General features: G+C 49.2%; 1 protein-coding gene and 1 long non-coding RNA gene across 6 annotated transcripts in view; one reads left to right on the top strand and one right to left on the bottom strand.

Moving 5' to 3' along the window:
• Positions 1-16,858, bottom strand: part of Cracdl (CRACD like) — a 121,531-nt gene that overhangs the window by 60,556 nt on the left and 44,117 nt on the right. The window contains exon 2 of one of the 5 annotated variants that reach the window (XM_076557469.1): positions 13,342-13,444. The exons of 2 other annotated variants lie outside the window; for them this stretch is intronic. Coding sequence is in view for 2 of the 3 variants with exons in the window: in XM_076557466.1 (XP_076413581.1) it covers positions 490-563 (74 nt within the window). In the remaining variant the exon portion in view is untranslated. Of the gene's footprint in view, positions 1-489; positions 1,064-13,341; positions 13,445-16,858 lie in introns of those variants that run through there. 2 more of the 5 variants (XM_076557466.1, XM_076557465.1) reach the window with 2 other exon arrangements.
• Positions 271-8,132, top strand: LOC143269921 (uncharacterized). The gene is made up of 3 exons (XR_013046721.1): positions 271-403; positions 6,735-6,947; positions 7,662-8,132. It is a non-coding gene; the product is annotated as an uncharacterized LOC143269921 (long non-coding RNA).

Raw genomic sequence — 16,858 nt, 5'->3', positions numbered from 1 at the left:
AGGAGCACAGGGAGGGGGTCATCCATGGCTGTGTCTGTGTCTGTCAGCTGGGAGCCAGGCCTTCAATGCTGAGCTTCAAGTAGTAACCGCAATGTCCTGTCCTCTCCACCTCTGGCTTCTGTCCCTCAACTCCAAGGGTATCAAGTATGCCATGTAGACTCAGGTATAAGAACGAAACATTAACATACAGAGCACTCTGTTTACCCAGCCTACTCTGCCCCTCCTCCTCCTCCTCCACCTCCTCCTCCTCTTTCCTTCCTCTTCCTCTTGTATCTGAAGGTGTGTTAAAGGAAACACAGAAAATTATTTTGCTCCCAAATTCACACAACTGGAGAAGACAGGATAAAATGTTCTGGAACACGAGACACTGGGTGCTGAAGGTCTGGCCTCAGTCTCAAGGAGGGTAAGTAACCGGGCCCTGGCAATGACCAAGTGGCCTGCCTCTCTGGACTCACCCCCCACCTCACCACCTTGCTCTCAGGGGCGCACCTGGGGTCAGGCCTGACGCATTGGTAAAAGGCAGCCATCTTCCTGAGCGTGCAGCGAGCCTCTGGCTCTCTCATCCTTCTGGAAACTAGCAGCGGGGAGAAGCGTGGGCCTCCCTGTCCACCCGCGAGGGGCTCGGGGCTCTCAGGACACCACTGGTCACTGGGCACACATTCTTGTCCCTGTTCCCCCAGCAACTCCTCTGCGCCATGAGGAAGTGGGGTTTCTGGCAATCACGGCAGGCGGGCGGGCGCTCCGGAGCTCCTTGGACAGGTGTGCAGGCACAGGGCAGTTCGAGCTTTCTGAGAAGGGCAAGCACTTCCTTCTCCCGAGGGCCGGGAGTGGGGGTGGCCTAACTCCTCGAGGGAGTTGGTCTGGAGTGGTTGTCACCTGCCTCCCGGTGACTGTGGAGTCGCTTCTGCACCACCACGGATAACAAAACATAACCAGCTCGGGCACCGGCTCCCTGGGCTCACCCAGCGAAGGGGCAGAGGCTGAGGTCAGGACAGACACTTGGCTCCTCCCCCTGGCGATCAGACTATTGCAACCACTTTCCCCAGGACACCGGAATTCCTCCAGGGGCCTCACACGCCGCCGCCGCCGAGGGAAGGAGAAGGTTGAAGCCAAGCAGGGGAGGAATTTGTCTTCCAGAGATTTCACAGTTCTGACAACTCAGATCACCTCGAAGGAGAGAATGAAGCTCAGACAATGCCAGCTCAGGGACGGGCAGCGGGGGTCAGACCCTGGCCAAGGCTGCTTAGTTATGCATACCCCTGGTCCTCTATTTAAACCTACGTCTCCTATCAGGACCCTGAAGAGGGGCTTTGGGAGGGGCTAGATGACTGGATCTCTGTGTTCTTCCCTGCGTGGCCACGAGGAACACACTCCTCTCTCCATTTTTCTTCATTAACTTATCTCTTCAGTTGGCTGATTGAGGACAGGGTGTCCCGGCCTAGCCTGTCAGGGCTAATGGCCCAGGCTCTGACCCTAACAACTCTCCATGTGAGGAAGGTCAGAGCCTGGGAAGAAAAGAGATCTAATGCGCAGAAAAATCTAAAACATACTCAGAATTGAACCACCCCCATTCTTGCCCCTGAGCCACACGGCCCTTCCTGCCTCACCAGGTCCACTCTGCAGAGAGAGGGGGCGGTGTGTGGGGCAGCAACTCACCTCCACCCCTACAGGCTGCCTACCCCTCTTTCTGGTTTTTTCTTTGAAGCTTATCAGGACTCCTTGGGCCCCACACATTTTCGAACTGCTTTCCCTGGGGCCTCCCAAATGCTGCTTGTATCTGTGTACAGGCTAATCACGTTCCTTGAGTCCCTGGAAGCATCCCCCCCCCCCCACCTGCCCTTGGCAGACCACGCCTGGAAGGTGCAAGGCCACACCCACCCGAGAAGTCACCAAGGCCAGCCTCTCTGGCTGGGATCTCTGCCTCTCCCTGTGACACAGCCAAGAACTTAGTGATATCCTCCTCTCTGCCTACCTGCAGCTGTCACTTCAAAATACTAGACTCCGGCAACCAGCCTGGCAAGGCCACCTGACTCAAGTTCAGCGGAGCCCGAACGCCTGCCAGCCGACCACCGCAGCTGCTACAGACAGCAGCTTCTAAGCAACGTCTCAAGCGTTGACAGAAGGCGCTAGGCAACTAATGAGTGTGGGGTGTGACTCTGTATTATTAAAATCCAAGCAGCACTCTGGCTTTCTGAGGGTGGTTCTAAAACAGTCCTTTGTTTTCCTACTTTCCCAAATTGCTCGATACAGAACTCTTGCCCAGCCGTTTACACCCTGAAGACAAAAATGTGACAAGAACAGCGAATGATGACAAAAAGCAGTGGACACCGGGGGGCTCCGGGGGCCATCTATACCCCTCTTCTCTTTATGAGGGGTTGGAGTCTGCAAGACCCCTGCTGCCACCTATCCTGCCTTCTCTTGGGGGGAGGGACAGAAGCTGACGGACAGTCCCTACGTCCCAGGAGCAACTCAGGAGTCGGTGCAACAGAGTGAAATAACTGAAGTGACCGGGACAGGACCTCCGGGCTGCTGCTCCTAAGGAGCAGTAAGAGTTCGCAAAGAGGCCAGACCACGTGACATCTTCACTGGCAATTCCACCCTGTGGAACCAGACAGACTGAGTTTAGGGGCCTGCTGTGTGCTGGTCTGAAAGAAAATGGTCTCCAAAGGGGAGTGGCACTATTAGGAGGTGTGGCCTTGTTGGAGGAAGTGTGTCCCTGTGGGGGCGGGCTTTGAGGGCTCTTTCGCTCAAGCTTCCCTCAGGGTGAGAGTCAGCCGACTTCCTGTGGCCTCTGAGTCAAGATGTAGCACTCTCAGCTCCAGCACCAGGTCTGCCTGCGTGCCGCCATGCTCCCCTTCATGGTCATAATGGATGGAAGCTCTGAAACTGTACGCGAGCCACCTGGATTCAATGTTTTCATTTATAAGAGTTGTCATGGTCATGGTGCTCCTCCACAGCAATAAGAACCCTAACTAAGAGAGGCCACTGTGCCACTTGCCTGCGCTCAGGTGTGACTTGTCCTCTCTCAGGCACCTCAAAAGTGCACTACCACCGCAGTGGCTTAGCATCCAGAATGGTGCTCAGCACAGAGTGGCCCAGGAGGGGACGGGGGGGCATCTTGTACCTTTGCACGTCCAAGGATCAAGCTTCTCCGAAGAGCAGGAAGGTAGATGAGAGGTAGGTCCTGATGCAGCCCTCACAGCTTCAGGACACATCTCCCCCTCTCAGCATGCTCTCCAGGCAGTGAGCACATTTTACATGGCTGCTCATTTTTAGCCCAAGTATCCAGGAATGACTCTTTTTGGTGTTGTTCCAACGTCTAAGCCATGTATCTCTGGGATGAAGACTAGTAATACTCATGTGTGTCTTTCAAAATGTAATTTATAAACTGCAACAGAAAAATCTTTTATGCAAAAATATCTACTGTTTTCATAATAAGACCTCTGTCTCAGTCCATTTTCTCTTTTTTATAGCTGAATAATACTACATACTGGATAATTTATAAAGAATGAAGGTTTATTTAGCTTGTAGCTCTTCTGGGAGGTTCAAGGTTGGGGGCTGCTCTTGGTGTGGACTCTGAAGAATCTTGAACAGCCTAGGACACCACGCTGTGAGAAGAACACAGAAGCCAGAGCCAAAATGGCATTTATTTGTTTGTTTGTTTATTGTTTTGAGACAAGGTTTCTCTGTGTAATAGTCCCAGCTGTCCTGGAACTTGCTCCGTAGCCCAGGCTGGCCTAGAACTCACAGAGATCTGCCTGCCTCTGTCTTTGGAGTGCTGGGATTAAAGGCATGTGCACCACCACACCTGCCTCAACCTGGCTTTTATAACAGGCCCACTGGAGGCAACTCACGGAATCCATGGATAAGCCAATTCATTCTTAAAGACCTTGCCTGCTCATTTCTTTCTCTGTATCTTTTATTTTACAAGTATCTCTGTGTGTTGGTATGTGTGCATGTTTACGTGTATAGGTACGTGTGTATGTGTGCGCGTGTGCGCATGCACCCACGCATGCATTCACACAGGCATACATGGAGACCAGAGGTTGAGGTCTGGTGTCTTCCTCAACAACTTATATATTGAAGAAGGGTCTCTTATTTGAACCCAGAGCTTGCAGATTCAGCTAGTTTAGCTATCCAGCTTGTCAACTTGTCTCAAGGATCCCCTCTCTCTGTCTCCAGAGTGCTGGGGTTACAGGCAGACTGCCACGCCCGCCTGGCACTTATGTGGGTTTCCAGGGATCCAAACTCCCATCTTCATGTTTTTGAGGCAAGTGCTTTATCTACTAGACCAACTCCCCAGCCTGATCATCTTTCAATGCCTCCCAATGGAGATTAATTTCAACTTGAGTTTTGGTGAGGACATTCAAACCACAGTAACATCCTAGGCTCCCTGGGATTGCTTTATTTAGAAGGATTATCACAAATGAAGCAGGTCCTGGATAGTTTCTATTCTCTCTCATCTAAAGCTCACATCCATCAGGGGTTCAAAGCTTTAGCTCAATACTATGAGAGGAGGATACAGGGTCTTTGAGGTTGGACAACTAGCCCAAGATCACTGAGCCAGTAACTGAAAATCTGATGCTCAAATCTAAGCTTGTACATCACCCCAAGTATGCATCTATCCTATGATGGCAGCTACCTGCCAAGAAGCACTGGCCAAGAGCTTGAGGGATTGGTCAGGTTCCATCCCTGTGGGGCTGGCAATCAGGCAGACTGTATCAAAAGCCTTTTTAGATCTCATCCTGATGTGCCAGCCATTTCTCTTCTGGGGCATTTGTCCTATAGAGACAAATCAAGGCCCCCTTTTAACACCACATTGGGAACATCCTAGGGACTCATCGGTGTGAACCATAGAGAGACTCAAGACACAGCCAGTGAAAGTCACGTTGTGAATATGGGAAAATGCCCATAGGAAATTGCAAGGAGGCATCAACAGTGCTTCTGGACATGAGCATCATCATCCAAGAGGCTTATGAACAAGGATTCTGATTTAGTCAGTTTGGGCTGAGGCCGGGGACCCTTGATTTCTGAGATACTCCCAGGTGAGGTTGATGACACTGCCCACATACTTCCTCTGACGACAAGGTGGTACATGCAGAACCTAATCTTCATTACAAAGAAGATTCTCTTGGGTGGAGGTGTAGTTTAATTGTAGAACCTAGCATGCATAGGGCCTCTGGGTTTAGTGCCCAGCTCTGAAAAAAAAGAATCGCTTATACCTAGAAGGAAGGAAGGGGGAGGGCTGAAGTCATGTCTGGGTCATGGACTCTGCATTGGAAATGCTCACTGTTCCACTAGGTTGTGTCAGTTTTCTCACTGAATGCATATTTTGTTCATAATTAGAATATGCTCCAACAGTTCCTTGTAAAGATGAGTCAGACTTGAGTTTGGAGTTATTTTCCCTCTCCGGGGCTCTGTTCCCTTCTTCAGAAGCCCTTGAGAGGCTGTGGGCATTCAAGCAGGTCCTGTGTTTGAGTTTCCACCCTGTGCCTGGCACACAACAGGGACTGTCAGTCTCAGCCCTTACCCCTTCACTGTTGGAGATGACGAGCAGGATCTGTTGATTTTCCAAAGTACTTATGCCCTGGCTTCCTTGTCTGTCTCCATATTGTCTCTCCACAGGGCTCAGGAGGAGGCTTAGAGCTTAGAGCACTGTGCTGTAAAGGAGGCAGCCAGCTTCCCCAAAGCAGCCCGGAACCTTCCAAAACAGCCGGAACTTCTCTTTCTAGCTCCATTCTCCACAGCCCCTCTTGTACACCCCACACAGTGGCTGTGCTCTGTCTAGAGGGCAGAAACAGGGCCTAAAGTAGAATGGCCTAGGACAGGAATGCATCCCTGGGGTCCAGCCGTCTGGAAAACGAGCTGAAGGAGCCTCACATCACGTACCACTAAACAAACCTACCCCAGCTAAGGGCAACCCTCACTCATGCATGAATTTCTAGACATTGCAATGTGCTTCACCTCATGTGAAATTCTGAATGTTCAGGCTGTTTCAACAACTCTGGGAGGTTTGTGAGCCCTAAGGTTTTTTTGTTTTTTTTAGACAGCTGCAAAGTTTAGTTAAGGGGGGGGGAAAAAAACCCTAAACCAGAAACGTTTACAATGTCAATGTCATTAATGCACATGTTAGCTTCTGAATCTTCCCTTAGACAGGTGTTGCTCAGATTAACCTTTATAATGTTACATATTCATTTTCTTGTTTCATATCTCAACAATGCTGTCACAAAGTACCCAAAATCTGCGATGGACCACACAGATATTCATTCAAGTCCCCCGAAAGGAAGAGTTCCCGTAAGGCTCTGGCCCGAGCACAGGCTTCCATTGTTCTCTCCAGCAGAGAGTAACTGGGGTGGAGAAACCAAGGGTTGGGCTGGAGAGACAGCTCAGAGGTTAAGAGCACTTGTTGCTCTTGCAGAGGACCTGGGTTCTGCTCCTAGCACCCACATGGTGGTTCACAACCTACTGGAACTCCAGTTCCAGGGTATCCAGTACCCTCTTCTGACCTCCATGGGTACCAAAGCATCTGCACAGTGCACATACATACATGCAGGCAGAACACTCACATCTAAAAAATAAGATAAAAAGATCAAGAAGAAAAAGAGGAGGAGACGGAGAAAGCTCCAGAATAACTCCCCTCTGGGAAAAAAGGAGACATCAGAAGTTGCTCCATCTCAGGCCACATGGGGTCATTTACCATCAGCACACCCCCATGCACCCTTGCCCTTTCCCAGAATGCAAAGGAAACCATTTGAGAATTCTTCAAGATAGGCCAAGTGCTGTGACCTCCTCTCAGGCCCTTGAGAAGTCCACGCCACAGAAATGAGGGGGTTTGGAAGCTCCCTTGAAGATCCCCGGACAAGAGTTGACTCGAGTGGCATTATCTTCTGCTTTGGTCTGAGGCCAGTCTCCTCTGTCATCCGCTGTTCAGAGGCAGCCAAGCACAGGTAAGAAAGACATGCCTCGTCCTTCCTGACTGCCATAGTGCCGCTTCTAGCTGGAGCTACAGACAGAGACTGAGGGACCAGTATCACCCCAGCTCTCCCTCAGATCATGTGAGGGGAAGGCAAAGCATTCTCATCACAACCCCACTCCCAGTCACCTGACTATCTTGGGCCTGGCTATCCTCCATTTTCCTCTCCCTGGGGCCACGTGACACAGGTCAATGCCAGCTAGTCGCCATGTAGACCACACGCATAGGCATCACAGCCATAGCAATGTCCTTTCCCACACTGCACTGTCCCTCTACCCAGGTGCCACAGCTAAGCACTGGGAGGCTGGGGCCACGGACAGAGTGTGACCCAGCCCCTCATCCAGCAGATGAAGGCACAGCTATAAAGACTTTGCTCTGGTTTGTGGTGAGTTACCAGTAGAGGCACGAATAGATGCCTGGCCACCTAACTTCCAGCTCCCTGCTCTTCGTCCTGATGCCGAGATGGCTCCTGATGAAGCCCAGCAGATTAAAAGCCCTAGATTTATCCTCCCAGACATGGTGTTCTCATGCGACAGCTGTCAGGCTTGTCAGTCACTCCGCAGGGTGTGAGGAGGCAGGTCCTCTCTCTGACAGGGAAAAAAGGAATGTCCCAGCTGACAGACAGAGCAGGAGAGAACGGAACAAGCCTGAGCAGCAGGACTGTTATCCAATGTTCTATTATCCACAGGAAGCTCGGTGCAGAACTACCCTGAGGGTACAGAACTCAACCAGGAGCATCAGGAATCACTGGAAATAATGTGTAGCAAGAAACTAAAGAAACCGGCTTTGGCACTAAGAACAGAAATGAAGGGGAATACATGACATGAACCAGCTGACTAGTGGACTCAACGTTTGCCCTGGTGGGTGGGCAGGCTGGTGGGCTGTGGGCTAGAGGGCGGCCACTAATATAGACAATTTACTCTCACAGACATATTGAACTCTGTTGCCAATAAATGTGACCTGTCTATCTGTTGGCTTGTACTTAGTCACCTTCCAAGTTTTCCTCCAACCATCTTGATCCCAGGGTAAGACACCTACAGATTGGCTTGTCACACTCGGGAGCAAAGTCACAGTGTTCCAGGGATCATCCTGGAAGGTCTTTTGAATTTGGAGTTGAATGTGAAGATTTTAAGAAATAATGAAATTATCAAACCCCAAATTACATCTTCGTTTGCCTGTATTTTTAAACTCAGCAAAAATGCAGGTCGTATTTTAATGCCTTTATAAGTCTAAAATCACCTTGGTGCATTAGCAACTGTAAAGGTATTAAATTAGCTTCTATTTTAACTTTAATCTAAAAATAGCTTAGCCAGGCAGTACAAATGCACCACAGAGTTTAAATCTTCTGTTAACTGTATTCATGTTTCCTCTTCCTGCTACAAGCTATTTGGTGTTTAAGGCAGGTTCCTTCCTTACTGACAGTGTTTTTCTCCAGGAGCTGGAACCTAGTAAGAGCCAGCTTTGTGTTCACAACACAGGACGCATGTGTTAGACTACAGTAAAGATTATTCATCTGAATGAATGTATTTGGGATTTCATTTTAAAGTCACCACCAACCACAGCTTCTGCTTTAGGAGAGGCTTCATTTTTATCACAAGAAAAGGTGAAGCAAAAGGACAACACCTGACACCACTCTCCTCCCATTGCCTGTCCTTGGCAGACATCAACAATCTATCACAGCACCATTCTCTGGACTGCTCGCAGTACAATACTACAGATAGCTACTTATTGCCAGCTGCTCAGATCTACACATGACCACAAAATACTAGCAGAAATAATGATAAATCTGTAGAACTTGGTCTATCCTTCTAATATCACCAACAAGCTGAATGACCAGAGAACAATCTCAGGTGTGGTTCCTCAGGTGCTAGCTACTTTATTATTTTTTTAAATGACATTAAAAAAAATGAGTCTCTCACTAGCCTGGAACTTACCAAATAGGCTAAGATGGCTGGCCAGCAAGCAATGAGGGGGGGGGTGTCTGCTTGTCTCTACCTCTCCAGCTTTGTTACTTCAACCACACAATACCACACACAGCTTTTTATATGTGGGTTCTGGAGGTCAAACGCAATTCCTTCTGCTTGCTTTACTGACTGAGCTATCTCTCCAGTCCAGCACAAAGTTCCTTTTATGCAAAGATGTTTTACTTAGACAACACATGGCACATGTTTGAGCTGAGGCCAATATTCATCTTATTTTATTTTGGTTTTTCGAAACAGGGTTTCTGTGTGTAGCCCTGGCTGTTTCCTGGAACTCACTATGTAGACCAGGCTGGCCTTGAACTCATGGAGATCTGCCTGCCTCTGCCTCCCAAGCCCTGGGATTAAAGGCCTGCACTGTCACCACCTAGCAATTATTTTAAAAAACCTAGTTCTCAGCCGGGCAGTGGTGGTGCAGAGGCAGAGGCAGGCAGATCTCTGTGATTTCAAGGGCAGTCTGGTCTACACAGTGAGTTCCAGCACAGTGAGGGCTACACAGAGAAACCCTGTCTTGAAATACAAACAAATCTAATTCTCAAATGTTGGTTTTCCAGAAAAATCAAGTCATGATAACACCACAAAGCCCTTCCTACCATTCTTGCCACATGTCCCCCAACTACCACACCTCATGCTCCATACGGTCTCCAGGGGGAATGTGAGCCCTCTGCCTTGCCCACATACACACCGGCAACCTTGACCAGCACCTTGGTCATAAGAAATCTTTCCTTTCCCTGGGCAGCCAGCGAGCTTCCCTACCTACTCACAATTTGGTTTGTACACATTACTCTCTTGGACTTTGAGGTTTGGGGTGTGGGGCAGCTGGGTTTTTTTTTTTTATCTTTGATGTCCTGATTTCTCCACTCAGTAGAGGCTTGATAAATATTTATGATTCAGTAAGCCTCATGACCTAGGCTTAGAAGACTCATGGAGAGTGGTCAGCAGAGAGCAAAGCTTCACTCATTAAAAACAAACTGTCTTCTTTGGAAATTTCATCCATGGAACAATACATCTTGGTCATATCCACCCTTTGCTCACTTCCATTTTCCCCCAAGACTCCACATCTCATCTCCTTCCCAACTTCATGTCTTCCCTAAATACTTATTTTTAACCCACTGAGTCTAATTAATGCTGCTCACATGCATGTGGGCATGAGTTCATCCAATGGGCCAGAGAACCTACCAGTGGCCAAACACATAAAGAAAAGCGGTTCTCCTTCTCACAAGAACTTGCCAGCTAGTGGTGGGACCCGGGGAGCTCCTCCCTTCTCTGTGCTGGTACTCACTGCTTTTGTGAGTTCTCATGTACAATCGCTGTCATGGCCTGAGGACAGCATTGCGTGGTACTCTTCTACATTCTTTCTGCTCCCTCTTTTGTGATGTGTTCCCTAGCCTTGAGAGGGGTGTGGGAGTACGGGATAGATGGTCCCTCTAAGGCTAAGCCCTCTCTGTTCTTCTCAGCGCTTTGAACAGTAAAGGGTCTGTCCATTAACTACTACCCACTGCAATACTATGCTTCTCTGACCAAGGCTGGATATGGATATAAACATAAATATTTAGAAGGTAGTTTGACAATGTGACCATTCAGAAAAACAACATCAACAGTTATACACTAAGAACTATGACTTCTCTAGTCATGGATTTTGACCACGTTTACATTACCAGGCAAGAAATCACTCCTGTGGAGGAAGCCTCAAATCCAATCAAGACAACACTTGGTTATCACCATAAACAGTCTTGCTACTATTACACCAGTGGGAACATCTAGGTCTATACTGTAGCACGCAGGGTTGGTGCTGGATAAGACCACTGACGTCTGTTACCTTAGCAGCCTACACAGCTCTTTCTGGCACTATGAAAGCTGGCCAGCATGGAGATTGTCTTGGTCAGTTTGAGATTGATTTCTCTATTTCTTATAACCAAAGTATGAAGTATATTCAGCAATGATGCCTTACCATCTAGTTACAGTGGGCAACCAAGAGCCATGGCATTAGCCTATGCTGTTTTGGGTGTCTCCAGGACCCCTCTGACCAGTAACTTGTAGGGAAGTTACCTGGCGCTGAGGTTTTCATTTAATGGCCATGTCTTGAGAGAAGCATCATTTGCTAATATGAGTTACTTTGGTTCAAAATACATTAGAATATTTTAATAGGCTTACAAACTAGTGGGATTCCGTAAGGCTCTATTATAATCCTTAGTTTTGGTTAGCCCCCCCACTCTGTTCCCATCATAGCTGTAACACATAACACTCACTTTTAGAAGTCTTCATCATCTCAACTTTCTTCTAAACAGCTAAGACAAAAATTATTCCCAAACAGTTCATTTTGTTTGAGCCATTTGGTAAGACTCTCTGACAAAATGCCCTTGTGTGATTCAGATGCGGGGGCTGGCTTGATTTGACATAAATATCTCCCTCTTCTATAATTCCAAAGCATTACATTTGGAGAGCGGGGACATGGAGCAATATGGAGACACATTTGGCTCATTATGTGCAAACACCTAATATTCCAAGTCACCCCAGTCTCTGTATTTCAGAGGCTTAAAAAAGCAGCAATCCCTCCCCCCCCCATTTTCCTAACTATTTCGCCGGGGGTGGGCACAGTAGATAGATGTCCCACACCACTCAGCACTTATTGTCTCTTGGGTCCAGCCGGCTCCTCAATTAGACTGAAAATCTTTGAAGATGGCACCAATAAGCTTGATGGCTTCTGCAAATGCCATGGTACCAAGTGGGCGCTTAATAAACTCGCAGTTACTAATATAAGGACATACAGTACATAACGCCACTGGCAAGGGTCATTTGCAACACTGCCGTGGGCATGATGCTCCCTGGAGAGAACTGCCACACTCCTCCACTGGCTGATGCACAGGAAAGTGACCAAGGAGGGCAGGCGGGAGTCTGTAAACAAATAAGGACACTGGGGATTTCTCAAGCCTTCCCCTTCCAGTAAGCCCAAGTGTGACAGTCACACAGTTTACCGTGAACTGCAACTCTTCTAAAGTGCGTGTGTTTTCTCCTTAAATGGACACCGGGTTGAACATTAGGAACGTCTCACCTGAGCCAGGTGACAGAGTCCTTCATCACCAGGCAGGCTAAGGTAGGGTATGGCTCAGGGACCGAGTGCTTGCCTCACATAAACTCAGACTTGGGTTTGATCTCCACCCAGCACAGTGCATGCACACGCACACCACACACACACACACACACACACACACACACACACACACACACACACACATACACACACACACACACACACACACACACTTTGCAGAGAGTCGGGACATCAAGTGGTTAAGTAGGACTGACAGGAAGCATCAGTACACAAGAGGGGGGGTGACTCCAAGACCATAGGTGATGGGATTCCTATTTCTATTTGGGGGTGCCTGCTCACGAAGCATAACAGGGTCTCCAGCCCTCTGGCATGAGGTTAGCGGAGAAGAGACACCCTAAAAGCTCTTCTCCCTCATCTCCATTTTACCAAACTTCTAGCCAGGGACAAGAGCGTTGCTATGGCAAATGGCCACCAGGACCACTGGACACACAGCTGTGGTTCTGTACTCCAAGGGAAGAGGGGAGTGTCAGGGGAGCCCCGGGTGGATCGCTGCCTGGAAATTATGAACAGGTACCTGTCTAGACCACTCTGACACATCACCTACCTTCAGAGGAGGAAGCTCCTCCCCAAGGACTCTGCCCCCTAAGGGTGTGAATGCTCAGGGGACTTTCTGGGTTCCTTTTCACTGTCCCAGGCTCTGAGGGGGAGGCAAACCAGGCTCTGGCCTTCCTCCTTAGAAAGCCTGTCCTCCAGAGGGTAGTAAGTGCTCTCTTGGGGGTCCTAATGGCTTCCTGGCTGACAGGTTAGATGGGGGTACACTTGACACCTGCCTGAAATCAAGCAAACAACTCCAGGAATGGGAGGCCATGGATCTAGTTTTGGTTTCTACCCACAGGTGGCCCCATGGGCTAGAGTCCATGATGGTAGGACCTGTCACAGGTGAATGTACACATCCACTATGGGAGATTCAGAGGCTTTACAGAGGGGACTTAAGTGTCCCTGACACTCACAGAGAAGCCTGAGGTGCAGTAATTCAGCCCGCTTGGGAGCTGGTCAGAGCTACACACCCTCAGCCTTCACCCACACAATCAGCATGTGAACCCGAACAGGACCCTTCTGAGATCCAAGTGTGAGAAACAGCTTGAAACCAGCTGGTTCTCAGTGGGACTCCGGGGTCAGCCATTTTTAAGTTCCCAGGTAATTTCTGGCGGCAGCCACGGTGAAGCAACTATTCCCGGGGTGTGCCAAGAGCTTTGGGTGTGACCTTGTCTGCATTAGGTGAGCCTAAGCCGGGGTGCTGTGGGGATACACCCCAGGAACAAACATGCAGCGCTCACCTGAAAGACAAGGAGCTGCCAGCTCAGCACCTGCCTCATGCAGACGGGGAAGCCAGTCATATCCAGCAGGGATCTTTCTGGTGCCGGAAGTGAGGAACACCATCTTTGGGGAAGAGGTAGAGACCCCTCAGAACTGACTCAGGCTACTCTGAGAGTTGCATCTTACAGCACAGGTTCTGGGTAGCCCTGGAAGCCCCACCCTCCACACAGAGCTGTCAATTAGAGTTGTCAGGGAAGGGCAGGATGTTTCCCAAACCGAAAAGGGTACAGTAAAGGGTGGCGGATCTAAAGCGCAGGTGGGACCAGATTGAGCAGTGCTCAGTTCCATGTCCAAGGCTACAGTTCCCACAGACAAGGCTTTCCCCATGAACTACTGGAGAGCATGTGCAGGCCAGCTGAGGTGGAATTTCAGCCAGTATTCACCACACAGTGTGAAGCACCTAGAAATGAGGACCCACAGGTAATGGATGAATGACCATTTAGGTTTCTCCTCACTCAAAAGGAGTTCGTTCCACTTCTAGGCACCACTGGGTAGAGGGGACCGTGCTTTGAGAAGAACTGGTTGGTTCTCCCCAGGGATCCCAGAAGAATCTGCCAAGGCCATATTCTTAATACACAGTGTAGCCTAAGACAGGAGACAATGGTGTGGCTCAGGGTTGAGCTGATCAATCCAATCAATGCTGCTACATCTCCTGGGCAAGCATGTGACAGGCTTCAGACCAAGGCGAATGAGGCTCGGGGCTTTCTGGAATTGTTGCAAGTGTTTTTCTCTTAAGCCTGGCAGGATGTCCGTAGAGAAAATAAACACACACACACATTTAGAGCCCCTGGAGTCCTGGATGCAGCTAGTCCTGAAGTCAGCTATATGAGACTTCAGTTATGTGTACCACAAAAATCTGCCTTTCATTTTTTTTAAATGTTAAACAAGTTTTTAAAAGGCTTATTGGCAAGAGAGAAAAAAAATCCCAACTAATTCCTCAAGCATAGGAGGGTGGTTGAATGATGTCAAATGCATTGAATCCCCTGGGCTGTCTGGGCCTGCTTTCTCTGATTTGACTTTGGGATCTATAGGACAGATGGGGTGGGTACCCTTCCAGTACAGCTGCACTCATGATGGATGGTGGTGAATCATAATACGGTGGGTATCAGTCAATGAAGAGGCTATCTTTGTATTATGCGGTCAAGTTGTCCATGGCAGAGGTACAGTGCCTTTAAGTCCCAACTAAAGAGCCCAGTAACCAGGAAAAAGAGCAAACTCTCTGCTCTGGCCCACTGTCTACATGGGTTCAGCGTGTTCTGATGGCCTCACATTTTTTTACCCAGCAAGGAAGGATCTGTTCAGCCTCTTCAGAGTGATCCCAGTTGGAATTATCCAACTCTGCATCCACCTCCAGGACTCACAAGCTACCTACTGTGTGCCCGGCACTGGCTGAAATTACCCCTGGGAAGCAGTCGCTGCTGGGACTCAAGCTGTGAATTGTGTTTCCCTGCTGGTCCCAGCCAGGGCCTGTGTACAATACACAGTGCAACAAGGGGCAGCAGCGAGCTGCTCCCACCAGCTCTGTGGTCCCTCGGCAAGAATGTCTTCGCACAGAACTAATGCAACGTGCAACCAGTGCCATCAGCCAGATGTGGTAACTTTCCACCAGGGACACAGAATGGCACACCGGGGTCTGAGTCCAGATGTGGTAACTTTCCACCAGGCACACAGAATGGCACACCGGGGTCCGAGTCCAGATGTGGTAACTTTCCACCAGGCACACAGAATGGCACACCGGGGTCTGAGTAGAGTCAGAAGAATTTCACCTCGATGCCTTCCCCACAGCCTTGGTGTCACTCACCAGCCGGGGCCTGGTGAGTATCTCACCTGTCACACGAGGATGACAAGGTCTGTCACACAGACTGTTCTTCCAGACCCAATGAGATGATGTCATGCATCAAGGAGGCGGGGAGCTAATGGAAGGGATTATTGCTCATTGGTATTTTTGGCAGCTCTCAAAATGCAGCACATGGAGACCCACCCACACCACCTCCAGGCAAGCCTGCTCTGGCTGTCCGTCTTCACTCACTGGGATTCAGAAATAGTGCCACCCACGGGAGACGATTTGAGGCTGGGGAGCAGCCTGTGCTAGGGAAAGACAGAACCACAGGTGTCTCATCACCCGGCACGGCCAGCAGAGGGCAGCAGGGGGATAGTGGGTTAGAGCCTGGTGCTTGATAAACACCTGTCCTCCCAACCATGGATGGGTGGCCCTGAGTTAGAGAGACAGCCGGGAGGCGCACTAAAGTCCCCAGATCACCCACATGGCTCAGAGGTCAACATGACTCACGGAGCTAGGGATGGTGACGGCTCAACGCAGAGGGACATGCACAACACGTGTGAAATGGAGCCGGGGCCCTATCACAAACACAGGCCTTCGGGGAAGAGACAGGTAGAGCTGGGAATGGGTAGAAAAGGGGTTAAGATGCTGGGCCAGACCGGAACCCCACTCTCTTCCACAGTGAAGTATATCAAGCCTGCTTGGCCACACCACCAGGCCATCCTTACCATCCTTGTCTCCCAGTCCAGCTCCAATGGACAGAACAGCAATTAGTACGACCCTGTCATACCCAAAATGAGTGTGCCTTGCAGGTGTATATGTTGAAGTTCCAATTCCTGGTATCAGGTGGTGGGACCATTGGAAGGGGACTAGGTTACGGATGTGGAGCCCTGATGAAAGGAACCAATGCATATGTATATGTGCACTCTTTTGCCTCTCCTTCCATGTAAGGACATGGTAAAGAAGGTAGCATCCACGAGCCAGGCGGATCCTCCCCAGACACTGAACCCAGTCCTGTGATCATATACTTCCAGTCCCCAGAACACTAACGACTGGGTTTCCGTTGTGTCTAAGCCCCCCAGTTCCTGCTATTCTGTTGTAGAAGTCCACACCAACCAAGACCAGGGCCTTTTAGAGCATGAACTCTGATTGCGCACTTCCTGCCTCAAACCTTGAAACAAATGACCACTGAATGGTGGAGTGGCCACATGGCACAGACAGACAGGGGTGTGTCTGTGGCCATCAGGTATCCAGAGGGAGCCCAAGTTCAAACAGAAGAGCTACAGTTTACACGGACGATCCAGTCAAGACAATGACTGAAACCCGGGGCTGAAATCACTTTTCATCAATGATGAAGGGTGCAGCAGACACAGGGCTTGCATAATAAATATGACCCTTGAACTCTAGGCTTAAGATTAACACCCTAAATGAAGATAGACTCAAAAGCCGCTCTTTGTACATCATATCAAGAAGCCGCTAAACCAAGGGGAAGGATGCTGGTGGGAAAAGCACCTGCATTTTCACCTACCATTTTTTAACAGAGATTAAATACACAGTAACTATATATTAAAAATTCTTGGCAGAAATAAGTCATACCTAAGAGGCATGATGATGCTTCCAATAGAGAGGATGTTTACAATCTAAAATGAGATAATTATTGCAGAGATACGCCTGTGAAGCATGACAAAAATTAGATG

Source organism: Peromyscus maniculatus, chromosome 21, assembly GCF_049852395.1.
Source record: "Peromyscus maniculatus bairdii isolate BWxNUB_F1_BW_parent chromosome 21, HU_Pman_BW_mat_3.1, whole genome shotgun sequence".
Lineage (NCBI taxonomy): Eukaryota > Metazoa > Chordata > Mammalia > Rodentia > Cricetidae > Peromyscus > Peromyscus maniculatus.
This window is presented reverse-complemented; position numbering and strand designations above follow the sequence as displayed.